Source organism: Triticum urartu, unplaced genomic scaffold (genome assembly GCF_003073215.2).
Source record: "Triticum urartu cultivar G1812 unplaced genomic scaffold, Tu2.1 TuUngrouped_contig_6443, whole genome shotgun sequence".
Classification (NCBI taxonomy): Eukaryota; Viridiplantae; Streptophyta; class Magnoliopsida; order Poales; family Poaceae; genus Triticum; species Triticum urartu.
The window spans coordinates 1-13791 of record NW_024117206.1 but is presented as its reverse complement, the minus strand read 5'-3'; the positions used below and the strand labels follow the sequence as shown (position 1 = coordinate 13791).

The following is a 13791-nucleotide window of genomic DNA, read 5'->3' as shown; positions in this document are numbered from 1 at the left end:
CCTCGCTCGTCTCGGCCTTCTGCCGGAGCGGCGAGTTCAAGCGAGCAGCGGAGGCACTCAGCCAGATGATGGAGCGGGGAGTGGAGCCGAACGAGCACACGGTGACGAGCATCCTGGCGGCGGCGTGCTGCCCGCTGGTTCTCGGCGTGCAGATACATGGCTACATGATCAAGGCGATGGGCTCGTCACAGAGCGTCTACGCGTGGAGCGCGCTGATCGATTTCTACTCAAGAAATGGTGAGCTCGACATGGCAAAGACGGTGTTCGACAGCCTCCAGTGCAAGAACGTGGTCACCTGGTGCACCATGATGCAGCTGCACATCAGAGATGGTAGGCCGGAGGATGCACTGCAGCTGTTCGACGAAATGATCTCGGAGGGCATTGTTGATCCAAACGAGTTTGCATTCTCGATCGCTCTTGGTGCCTGTGAGTCCATCGCTCTGGGGAGTCAGCTTCACTCTTTGGCCATCAAACGTGACCTGGCGAGTGATCTCCGGGTGTCGAATGCCCTGCTTTCCATGTATGGCAGGAGCGGCCTCGTCAAAGAGCTCGAGGCCGTGCTCCGCGGCATCGAGGATCCAGACATTGTCAGCTGGACAGCAGCAATCTCTGCATACTTCCAGAACGGCCATGGTGAGAAGGCCATAGCACTGCTCTCCCAGATGCACTCACAAGGTCTCATGCCAAACGACTATGCCTTCTCCAGCGTGCTAAGCTCCTGCGCAGACCTGGCATTGCTGGACCAAGGGAGTCAGTTCCATTGCCTAGCCCTGAAGCTAGGGTGCGACATGAAGATCTGCACGGGGAACGCGTTGATCAACATGTACTCCAAGTGCGGCCAGATCGTGCCCGCGAGGCTCGTGTTCAACGTCATGGATCACCGTGATGTGACGTCCTGGAACTCGCTGATCCACGGGTACGCGCAGCACGGTGAGGTGGACATGGCATTGAAGGCGTTCAGCGAGATGTGTTCCATTGGCGGTGAGCCCAATGAGTCGACGCTCCTGGGAATCCTAGCAGCTTGCAACCACGCCGGGATGGTGGATGAAGGTGTGGCATTCTTCAGATCAGCAATGGCCGGCCGGTATGGCGCCTTCCTGACACCCTCACACTATGCCTGCGCGGTCGACATGCTGGGCTGCACGGGGAACGCGTTGATCAACATGTACTCCAAGTGCGGCCAGATCGTGCCCGCGAGGCTCGTGTTCAACGTCATGGATCACCGTGATGTGACGTCCTGGAACTCGCTGATCCACGGGTACGCGCAGCACGGTGAGGTGGACATGGCATTGAAGGCGTTCAGCGAGATGTGTTCCATTGGCGGTGAGCCCAATGAGTCGACGCTCCTGGGAATCCTAGCAGCTTGCAACCACGCCGGGATGGTGGATGAAGGTGTGGCATTCTTCAGATCAGCAATGGCCGGCCGGTATGGCGCCTTCCTGACCCCCTCACACTATGCCTGCGCGGTCGACATGCTGGGCCGTAGTGGCAGGTTCGACGACGCCCTCTGCCTGATCGAGGAGATGCCTTTTGAGCCCGACGTCCTAGTGTGGAAGACGATGTTGGCGTCATGCAGGCTGCACGGCAACCTGGAGACGGGGAGGCTCGCCGCCGAAAAGCTCGTGGGGCTCTCAGGCCAGGACTCGGCAAGCTACGTGCTGATGTCTGGCATACATGCGATGCACGGGGAGTGGCGCGACGCCGACATGGTGCGGCGCAGGATGGACGAGGCTGGGGTGAAGAAGGAGGCCGGGATCAGCTGGGTGGAGGTCAGGAACGAGGTGCACGCCTTCGTAGCCCAGGACGCGTCTCACCCGGACTCGCCGTCCATCTACCGAATGCTCTGGGAATTGTCTAATGCCATGCGAGATACAGCCTATGATGAAGATGTTGAATTGTTGGATGTACATATGCAGATTTAGATGTGAAAAAAGTAGTGCATATCCTACTAGGTTCCTCCATTTCTGACAAGGTAACTGAGTCTTTCTTCTTTTCCAATTGTCACTTGCATTACACTGTTCTTTGTAGCTACTGGTATAAGCTTACAAATATGTGAATGATAGGTGCTGTATGCTATGTAGGCATGTAGCAATATGAAATTATCAATAGCATATTGTTTTCAGTCTGTAACAATTAAAATGTGCTGCAGAAAGTTGATTAAAACACCTTTCAGTGTGACATCGACAATTGCTATGCTTTAGTTTTATTTACTTACCCCATTTGGCAGTAGACTCACTAGTAAACTGGGTTTATAACTTCCAAGGAACCATCCTGTATTTTGATATTCTTAGACTCAGGTATGGCTGTAGCATGGCCTTCTCAAGTACTCCAGGTGTGGCACTACACTAACTAATCACATGAACAGAACAGACACTTAGCTACGGGTTACACTCACAGTTTGGACTGTGACTTAAAAGATTGCCTCGGAACGTCAACCAAATGAGCTAATTTCTCTAGATAGTTGAAGTGAATGAGGGAAGAAGCTTGTATTCTCAGAGGAGAGAATTTTCTTAACAAGTTCTCAAGAAGATTGGTGATACATATGATGGAATTGTCCGTTCAGTGTTCCACTATGGTGTATTGGTTCACCTGCAATTTTCTGATGCCACTGGCCATACCTTTGGTCATTTTTGTTGTAAATATTCCAGAGTTTGACAGCAATGATGCTGAAACAGCAAGTTATTTATCTTACTGATCTTGTACATATCTCTGGGATCTCTTGGTATCTTGTCCAAGATTTTGTAAATGAAGGTGATAGCATCAAGATCAAGATCATATTGATATGTAAGTGTCAAGGTATCTAGGTGATCAAATATTGAATTTATGTTACAGAACATTTTCTAGATTCTACAAACCAAAAGTAGTTAAGGTATCCAGGAGTATGTGTTTTCTCCTGGAAATTATTAGTAAAATCATATGCATTCAAGTGCACACCTAGTTTGTTTGCAGCAATTATATATTTGCATTTATGGAAGAGTGAACTAATGCTGTGGCATTTATACAATACACAGAGCTTTTAAGGGTTAGTTGAATAAAATCAAATTAATCTAATTCAGGCATGCACTCCATTGGTGCTGATAAGGGAAATCAGGAAGCACTGGGTTTCTCTATCTTGAACCAGAAAATCATGTTAAATGATCTGACATGCTTGCATTCCATACACAAACAGGGAGAAATCAAGGATAGCTTTACAATCAGGCAATTGGAGGAAGATCCTCTACTGGAGCCGATCCTCTACTGAAGCCATTGGACAAAATTATTCCTTTGGTTGGTTGTTGAATAAAACTGTGTCCCAGTGGTGCGTTATCAGCTACTATGTTCTTGTAAAAGTGGACTCATGTAACAATCATGTTTTGTAGGGAACTGATATATCACCTGATGCTCAGATCAGGTCATTACCTACAGAAAAGAAGTTGAACTTCTTTCAATACTTGATGGCGTATGTAATGAACTTTTTACAGGAGGAAGGTAATGGTTTGTATTTTTGTCTAGTATCCAGTTTCTAGTTTGTGTATTAGAGTACGTCATTAGTCATTACTACGTATATCCTGGGGTCATATTTGGTATCATGTGGGAGTGAAGATATGGCCCATTACATGGGGCGTGGTCAAGAAATTGTTCCACAATGATGGCCCCAGTGGCTCCAGTAGTAACAGGATAGAAGAGAAAGACAAGTTCACTGGTGCTATGTCGAACACTTTCGGACAGGTATATACTACTACTTGTATCTGCTTGAACTTAAACATCTTATTCGGATTTAGAACAATATATCAAGTACCACTTTGGCCTCGCATGTTTCAGGACATGCCCCCCGATCACATTACGAACCAGCTGACTCATTCTTATCATATGTGCGGAACTCCACTTGCGCATGAGCTTCTACGCATGGAATCGGGCACACCCACCGATTTGTTGCAGGTGATTTTCGAGGTATGGCATGAAATGTTGTGTTATGCTGCCAACCGCTGCAGCAGAGATTCTCATGACAGGCACCTCAGCAGTGTTGGCGAGTTCATTACAGTTGTATGGTTATTGGCACGGCAAATCCATGGATTTCAGCAGCCTAGGGGAAAAGGCGGACACTCTTCTGTTTGTATATAGAAAATTTATGTGCAAATGACTTTTGAGAATGAAAAACATTTGGAGGAGTAATTCTGAGAATTCCAAAGGGGCACATCAGGCGCATTTTCTTGTCAGGTGGTTGTGGAAATGTGCTAGGAGATTGAGACATAAAATCTTCTTCTTTTGGTTCTTGCTGTATGCACCAGGAACCCGCTCAAAAGAAAGACTTTCCGTGTGCCGACCTATGTATGATTGTGTTCTCTGTGATGAACAAGTGGAGGAGACTGCTCTTCATCTTTCTTTGGATTCTTCAGTTGCTCAAAATTGCTGGAATTCCATCATACTCCCTCTGTTCCGAATTACTTGTCGCAGATATGGATGTATCTAGATGTATTTTAGTTCTAGATACATCCATTTCTGCGACGAGTAATTTAGAACGGAGGGAGTACCTGCTAAGCGCAGAGGTGTCTCCCTCTTTGATGAAGTCGGCTTAGTCATTCAAGTTTTTCCTAGAAACATTTCCATGTACATCATAATCATGGGATGTTCGATCATATGGATGCAAAGAAATAGGCAGATTTTCATAATTGAAACCCCTCGGCTTATCTTCTGGACACACTTTCTCAAGCAACATCTTCTGCCAAAGGGCAGAGGGTGAAGAACAGACATGACAATTCTAGGACATCAACTGTAGGAGGGGAAATATCTGGAGCGGGTTTCAAAGATTTCTGCTTGCCTGGTGAAAAACATAAAAAATGTAGGAGAAATCACTAAGGAAGAATAAAAATCATGTCAGCAAAAAGACTAATTACCACTGCTTAGCTTTCAATTTGCCTCTGACCATCAAATTAAATGTGAATAACCCGTCCTCCTCTCTTTGAAACAAGGGGCGCTTCGGGTTCTGTGCGTGCTTCAAACAATTTTGAGACAAGATGAACATAAGAGTTTGAAACCATTTCTCCAAATACAATGCAACAGAATTCGTTAAGACATATCAGTGAAAATATGCAACAGAGAAAGTCAAATATGAAAGGAGACCATTAGTTCCCACTATTGATAATCATAGCTCATAGATAGTTTAGATAAAGGTAATATCAAGTAAAACGTCAACAAAGGGTCCATAGCTCAGTGGTAGAGCAATTGACTGCAGATCAATAGGTCACCGGTTCGAACCCGGTTGGGCCCTCTATATTTTTTTCCTTTTCTATATACTGTCTTGCCCCTCCACACTTTCTTCTCAAGTGTTTTACTCCTTCTTTGCCATATGCTTAATTCCTTCTGATCCGTTATGCATTTTTGCCATGTCGATTCTTCCTTGAGAGAATTGTTATGGTTACATACATTAGATGGTTACCACTATTGCTATTTGAATAGTTCTCAAATACTTCAAAATTAAGGCAATTATGTATATTATGTGCAGCATGATAGACTAATATTACGTATTTTTAGACATGTAGGAAGACCATTTATCCAATGAAGCCCCTTCAATCTAAAAATAGTTTTCATAACTCAGGAACTGGCAACCCATGAGCACAGTCGTAAAGTACGTGCACCTAATTTGTGATGGCACATACGGTTGATATGCATATGTGTAAGTTCCTAACTAGTGTTCCAATGCCGTTCTTTCATCCTCTACAAGTTGGACGTGATCTTGCCCGCGCCCTCGTCAGGGAGTTCCTCCGGCGGCTCCCCTTCGTTAATGACCTCGGTCGTCAGTGGTGAGGGGGGTCACCGGACCCACGTGTGTGGATAGTTTTAGGCCAAAGTAGCTTAGTTTCAAAGTTGTTCATCGTCTTGGCTTCAGCGGTGGTGATGGCGTCGGTGAATAAAGTTTCTTCAGATCTTACTCCGAGAAGGCGATCGGGCCTATGGTTGGGGTTGGATTTGGAATCCAGTTTGTTCAAGTAAGGATGATACGACGGTGGCATCCTCGCGGTGAACCTATGTCCTCAGGCTACGCCATTGTGACGGTGTTTTGTCCAGCGTCGGCGCGGAGCTTGGGAGGTAGTCCAGGGACGGATGCAGATTGTGGTCTGCATCGACGGCATCTGGAAGATGGTGGGTCGTATGCTAGCTTTGTGGTACGTGGATGACAGGTATGATTTCCTCCTCTACGTCTTAGTCATGTGGGGGTGCCAGATCTGGAGTTCAATGGCGTGTCCAGGTGTTGCCTCAATCTGATTTATTCAACGGTAATGGTTTCGCCTTTGGCGAGCCACCTTCGAGGTCCGTAAAGCTGCATATCAACGATGGAGCCACGTCGAGCTCGGGGTGTGGAGGTGATCCGTCAATTTTTTGTTTGATGGCTGTTGTGGTGGTGCCAGAGACAGGTGCCAGGCGTTGGTGCCAAGGTCAAAGATTTCTTCGGTCTTGTTTGTAATTTTACTCCATGGCTAATGTTTCTTTGTTCAAAGGCTAGCGTTCTATTATTTTCAGTTTTGCCAGGTCGGTACGTACGTGGCTTGTACTATGGTCCTTATGATATAAAAATAAGACATGTACTACCATGCAAAAATAAACACTAGCATTCTAATCCATATCTAAATCTCTAAGGATGCAAGCTAATATTCAATTTGCATTAACAATACATAGTGAACCAATTAATATTCAAACACAAGGATACTAACCCATAGCCAATCTTATTGTTTGTGTAAATATATATATATATATACTAGGGTAAAATGAAATAATATTAATGGGTCCATAGCTCAGTGGTAGAGCAATTGACTGCAGATCAATAGGTCACCGGTTTGAACCCGGTTGGGCCCTATAGTTTTTTCGTTCTATTTTTCTTTCCTTTTTCAACTACTGTCTTGGCCTTTCACACTTTTTCTCAAGTATTTAGTATTTACTCTTTCTTTTTTACCATATTAGCTTTATTCCTTCTCAATCCCATTGTGCATTTTTTTGGCATGATGATTATTCTTTGAGAGAATCGTTATGCTTGCATTACCGAAAAAGGCTTTCGCCCCGCTTTATATATAAAGCAAACCACACATTACAACCGGCCATACAACAAGAAACAAGAAAATACATCGACAAGATACACAACTCCACGGAACAGCTAACGAGCTCCGAAGGACCAGTAGGACATCGGAGCCCACGACGGCCTCTGATCATGACATCAACGACTGCGACAAGGGAGCTATTCTCCACAGGAGGAAAGCCACACTCTGTCCCTCCCATGATTATTGCTATTCCAATATGCTTGCATTACATGGTTACTGCTATTCCAATAGATTAGTTACTTATAAATTCAGAAAATTGTGTATTATATTCTGTAGAGCATGATAGAGTGATATACGTATTTTTAGACATCTAGGGCCCTATAGTTTCGGGAAAGTTTCAGGTGATACCAAGTCTTAGGTGATACCATGATACAGACTTCTGGACCGTTGGATCTCAGATCCTACGGTTTCTGAGGAGCTCTAGTACCCGCATGTAATTTTGAGACTCTTGAATGATTCTTTTGCAAAATATTGAAGAGCCTCTAGGAGCCGTCAGATCTGAGATCCAACGGCTCATAGAAGCCTGTATCATGGTATCACCTAAAACTTGGTATCACCTGATATTTTCCCTGTAGTTCCCTATAGTTTTTTTCCTTCTATTTTTCTTTCCTTTTTCAACTACTGTCTTGGCCTTCCACACTTTTTCGCAAGTATTTAGTATTTACTCTTTCTTTTTTACCATATTAGCTTTATTCCTTCTCAATCCCATTGTGCATTTTTTGGCATGATGATTATTCTTTGAGAGAATCGTTATGCTTGCATTACATGGTTACTACTATTCCAATAGATTAGCTACTTAAAAATTCAGAAAATTGTGTATTATATTCTGTAGAGCATGATAGAGTGATATACGTATTTTTAGACATCTAGGAAGAACATCTATCCAATTAGTCCCCTTCAAGAGAATCTAAGAATAGTTCATCAAACTTGTTTAAAAAAAGCCAAATCATGTTTTGTGCATGACGTGCACACCTTGTGTTTATGTGTTGCCTTTCTCATTGTGTGTGACTTGCCTGATATAATTTGTGTCACTGTGTCGATCTTGTGTGCTGCTTATGTTATGAGTTTCAGTTGCTAGTGTTTCTTGTATGACTTGTCTGGAAATTATGTCTGTGATTACCCCTGACAAATGTTTGTATGATATTTACCTATGCTATGCATGGGAATTGCCTGGACTACCTTTAAGGAGTTTGCCATGGTTTGATGCAACAAATGATGTTGAGTAAAAAAAACTACTGCGTAACTTTCCGTAATCCCTTGGCCAGGGGCAACTCTAGTGGAGGGGTGTGTGTGCCATGGCCCCCCTCCAAAATTGTGAAATAAATTTTATTATATACTTACCACTAAATATTCATCAAGTTGTTGCTATTCTAAAATTATTTTTTTGAAATTATGATGATGTTTAGTGTAAACTTTGAACTGTGCTCCCCCCTCCAAACATGAAATTCTAGGTCTGCCACTGCCCTTGGCCGCCTTTTGTCTTTCTTCATTACCTTGGTTATGAGATCATAATTCTAAATGGACGCTCTTGGGCTCACGCCAGGTATTGGCTCATCAGCATTCAGTGAGTCAAGGTCTCAAGTGCGGTTGATACAAATAGTTATCAAGTCGAACAGTTAAAAGCGATGCAACTACATCAATGGCATGCAAGTTATATGAAGAGAACCATTAGACAAGTTAAACATTTAAACTGAGGCAACTACTTACCAATGGCGTGCAAGTTGTGTGAAGAGACGCAAAACACACTCATATATCAGATCTGGCAACTACTATCCTATATCTTGGCTTCGGGCATCGCCCACAGTGAGATTGAAGGCTATCTCTAGCGGGGAATCATGAGGCTGCCCCATGTCCCAGGGGATAATGACCAAGAGCAACCCTACCTCGAGCGGTGGTCATGAGAAGGAGTTAGAGAGATGGAGGGCTACTGGACATATATCTCTTTGCCCCTATTGTTCGAAAGTGCCCTTCTACACCCGAGCTCAAATGAGCTCGGGATGAACAGTAACTTTAAAAATATTTTAAAAAGTTCAAAAAATTTGATTCTTTTTAGGCAAACTTTGACAAATGTTCTAAGAGTTTGCAAAATTTCAGCATGAAATCACATCTGTGGAAGTTGTGGCAAAAAAAAAGTAGTGCTCCAAAATGCTTTCGAAAGTAGCATTTTCAGAGTTTTGATTTTGTTTTTTTCCATGAGTTCTACTAGTACAAATGCCCGTGCATTGCAACGGGCGAAATTGCTCAAAAAGTGCAATGGGCGAAAAACACTTCAAACCTGTTCGGTGCGCCATTACGCGCCATTTCCTATATTAATTTCTGATAAACATCGGTAATAAGGTTACATTATTATCGTTTTTCGGAGCATGAGTTGTGGACGTGAAGAACCCACCTAAACATCTTTCATTCGGTTTTATTTTATGCTTTTTGGAAAACCATGAATATTTCTTTGTTTTCTTAAAAAATGAACAGATTTTAATTTGTGTGTTCTTGTTAGAACTGAAACATATTTTGAAGACGAACATTTTGAACAAATGAATTTTTTGGAACACAATTAATATGGATCGGGGGAGTATTAAGATTTTAAATTCTTTGAACAATTTTGAATGTATTTTTAGAAATGGACTATCTTTTGGAAATTTTGAGATTTTTTTAAAGCATGAACATGTTGAAAATTGTGAATATTTTTTGAAAGCAAGAACAAAGTGAAACACTATTTTTTTAAATGCACTCTCAGTGTCCGTATTAAAAAGGATTTTTGGTGTCCACTTGATCACAAACCATCCCGAAGATGGCAACCTAAGACAATGAGCTCGGCGAGAAAAATGTAAAACTAATTTGTAATTCCACAGAAATGACCCTTGCAGAATCCATACAAAACGCAATCGAGCCAACCATTTTATAATGATATATTTAGAAGAAACTGAATGATGCTGCATGTTGTTTCAGAATCACGTTTATATTATCTCCCATAGAAGAATTACTTCAGTTCTTTCAAGACAGAACCATACAACAAAATGTTTCAGATGTCAGAATACTCTGAATCAGTTTATACACTCTGAAATATAAATTCAGGCCATATACATCCCGCTTCTGCAGCTAACCTAGCAAGTATTACACTTCTAGAACCAAACTTGAAAGTGAAATAGCACATAATTAGTAAAGAAGTAACCTCCATTTGAAGGCAATTGCATGCATTTGTGAATCCAAGCATAGTTATCTTGAAGAAATAATTCTGCAAATACAATATGGATAAAAAATTCAGAGATCTCATGAGAGGTGGACTGATGCCCAATATATCGGGAAACAATATGCATGATTCACCATGTAGCTAGAACTGAAGCAAATTATCTAGAAGGAATAGAAAGAGAAATTAGTTCATGATCAAGGGACCAAATTGGTAAACAATACTATTATATTGAAAATAAACATCAACATCCGTAAATTTCACAATGACACAACTATAGTCTTGTGCCACATTCGGTTACACGCCATGAAATGGAAGAGAACCGCACATAGTGGTGAACAGTTGGCTTTGCCTGACCGAGCAGCCGGAAACAAAATTTGCAAATTTCAATTTTTTTGAAGTAAACATCGGAGCTTCAAAAACATAGTACAATGAAATGGATAGAAGAAGATTGCCAGCTAACTTTAAGGATCTTGTCAACTGCAGCATAAAACCACAGTTGCAATAAGCTAAATTACGTAAAATAAAGATAAAAGTAACCAAAGTAACATGTTCCTTTCTAATCCCTATTTATAAGTTTAGTCACATCTTGCTACTGGCAAGGAGGGTGGGATTTCCAGAACTCAGCTGCACTACTGCTTATAAGGCAATTAAGCAGAGACCATATGTGGCTTCGGTCCAGGATTTGGTTTAGCGCCAAAACAACACTTGGATCCGTGAAACAAACAATTCATCTCAGCAAAAAGCAGCTACAAATATTTTATTGGGTCATGTAAAGAGAATGGGCAGATAACACCAATCAGTTCAGGATTGATCCAAGGCCACACAGACCTTTCCCGAGATTCACTGCTGCCAGAATGGAGCACATGCATTTAGTTAAGCATGAATATTTGCCGTGTGATTCCACAGTATGCAGTGTACGTACTTTAGTTAAGTATGGATATATATCTGAACTTGCAGAATATACATTGGTCAGTGCTATTATTTTTTATTCAAATTTTGTGTTCCACCATGATATAGAAATTGCATATAAAATACAGTTCAAAACAGGTGATGTAAATGAAATTACATATATTTATCACCGTTGTATGTTCAGTAAGTGTTCATAAATATATTTTATTTACCATATATTTTTACACAAACACAACACGACAACATCCGGTTGGTGCCGCCCGGTGGCGAGGAGGCAGCGTTTTCGTTAGCACCAATAACTGGAGATGCACACTAAGGCGTGGATTGAGCTACAATGGGTGTGGGATCCAGGAGAGAGGATGAATGGGAGCAGTAAGGAGGGAGCGTGTGGGAGTGGGGGACCCGTGAGGAGCGATGGAATAGAGGAAGAAAATCCTTTTAATATAATCACTGTTGCTCCTTATATAGGTGCAGCTACTACCCATGCACACCTAATGCTAGGTTACAGACAAAATCATGGTATAAGCACAGGGGTTCTTATAGAGCAGACATGTCCAGTTTTTAAAGATTGCTTCTATTTTATCCTTAAGATGTTTAGTGCCATTGGAATTTAGAGCATATCCGTTCTGTGACATAAAGAAAAGCATGATCTTTGGTATACTATAGAACAAACATAATCACTATTCAGAGCTTGAAAAACATCATCTTGAAGAATGATTTTTTTTCTTCAAGAATTCGCCACAAGAATCCTGTAGAAAACATTCCGATCCAACATGAGGTCGGTGGAACTACATACATGACATGACAAAGAACAGATCACTCACCTAGGATTGCTTTTAAGTAGCCTCGCTCATGAGCAGGATAAGCGGCCTTCAGCGGGATGTAGTCCAATTCGTCACCAAAGAATCTAAAATCGACACAACACAGGTTGTTATCGTGGTGGACGGCAACAACACCCTCCCTAACGTAGATATCGCCGCAAGGTGCATTGGTCTGTCCGCTGCCGCCACCCATCGTGGCAACATCGGGATGATGGTGACTCGGGCCTGGTTGCCCCTGGACTGGAAGAGCCTGATGGCGTGCGCCTAGAAAAATATCAAACTACATCTTAAGCAATGTCTACATTCCACCAAAATGGAAAAAGGATGCAAACAGAAATTTAGCATAATTGCAAGGAAATATGTGCTAACGAATTTTATGCAGACTAAGTGCACAATTAGGAAATAAAAAATACAAGCAGTCAAATACATGACCAAATAGCCGTCAAGTTCATTGACAAGAAAACTTGTAGAAATGAAGATAAATTTTAGACAATCTAAGCAGCGTGGACCCCATATATAATACATGAAAGAAGAGCAAGCCCATGTAAGTTCCTGACCCCTGAACCATAGAGGCAAGCTATTGTTGTAGCAAGACAAAATGGAGCTGCAAAGCAGGTTAAATTGCAACTCCACATCCAAACTTAGCATGGCACTACATCTTTCTTGTTCAGAAGTAATTGAAAGATATCCAAACATTGGCTAACATACTTTCAGAAAAGCGCAGTCCCGATCATACTCACAAATAGAAGTTTTAGTTTCCAACTGGCAGTGATTTTCCCCTACCACAAGCCTCTGCCTACAGCTTTAAACTGAACCAACAAGTTATCATGTCATTTATTTACAAAGTAATGCTTAGAAGACTAATTTCCCGAGGGCAAGAGTCCAATATACTTTCAGAATGTGCAGTTTAGATTATCTTTTCTGGTACCAATTCTGAACATAGCACGACAGTTTAGCTCCTGTTATTTAAGCTCACAGTATTTAAACCGAGAATTGCTTGCATGTCATGAATTTTTTTTGTAGTCGTAATCCCAGTAGTATTTACTTGCGCATTTAGGAATATCATAGTTAAAGCTAAAGAGGAATTGTCCTAGCATAATTTACATTTCAGAAGCTTACAGTAGTAATGTAAATACAGATGGTTGAGAAGGAAGGAAGGAGCAGATGCTGCGCTGCTCCAGACCGAATCAAATCAAGGTGGTGCATTGTAGACCCTACAATCTATCCATCCATTCAATTCATATACAATCAAGTATTTGCACAGAAGGTGCAAACAGTCCACTGTAGACACTGCAGCAGAGAATAGATAGAGCTTCATCTGCAGAGCAGAGAATCGAATAGAATCCAACAAAGAGGGGAAGAAAAGAAGAAAGACATGCAGATGGTGGAGGCCTCAAGGATGACGACCTGAAGATGGTGAGGGAACCCCATCACCATCAGGAAGAAGAATGCTTGAGCTACTGGTCCATGGCGATGTTGGGTGTGTGCCTGCGTGAGGGAGAGATGTAACGGCCCGAGAATCATGCTACAGGAATCCCCTGCTGATGGTGCCATGTCATCACTCTTACTGTTGCTAATCCTCATTTGTATTCAAACACAATTCAACTTCGAATCTATAGTCAAAATTTAGAAACTTGTCAAACATGAAAACAAAAATGTTCATCATGTGGCAAATCTTCACTTGTTAATATTGGTGGTGAACCAACCTTTTTGTAAAATGTTTTAATGCCCAAACTGTTTAAAACAGTAGCCATTTTATTAAAAAAATGATGACCATATACATTTTGGCCCACTTGTAAAAGGG

At 42.0% G+C, this 13791-nt stretch overlaps 1 protein-coding gene, 1 long non-coding RNA gene and 2 other non-coding genes across 4 annotated transcripts; 3 read left to right on the top strand and 1 right to left on the bottom strand.

Annotated features, from left to right (window-relative positions):
- Nucleotides 1–5: 5 nt before the first annotated feature.
- Nucleotides 6–3485, top strand: LOC125530617 (pentatricopeptide repeat-containing protein At4g13650-like; the record flags this gene model as incomplete). Its single annotated transcript, XM_048695000.1, has 3 exons — nucleotides 6–1130; nucleotides 1473–2784; nucleotides 3170–3485. Coding segments are annotated over 2 exons (1575 nt in total), but the record flags the coding sequence as incomplete, so codon positions are not given.
- Nucleotides 3486–5176: 1691 nt separating this feature from the next.
- On the top strand, nucleotides 5177–5248 carry TRNAC-GCA. The gene has a single exon. It is a non-coding gene; the product is annotated as a tRNA-Cys (tRNA).
- A 1511-nt stretch (nucleotides 5249–6759) lies between these two features.
- Nucleotides 6760–6831, top strand: TRNAC-GCA. Its single transcript has one exon. It is a non-coding gene; the product is annotated as a tRNA-Cys (tRNA).
- Nucleotides 6832–9963: 3132 nt separating this feature from the next.
- LOC125530618 lies at nucleotides 9964–13481 on the bottom strand. Its single transcript, XR_007292965.1, has 3 exons — nucleotides 13363–13481; nucleotides 11991–12251; nucleotides 9964–10302 (listed from the first exon to the last, which is right to left on the bottom strand). It is a non-coding gene; the product is annotated as an uncharacterized LOC125530618 (long non-coding RNA).
- Between the last annotated feature and the right edge of the window lie 310 nt (nucleotides 13482–13791).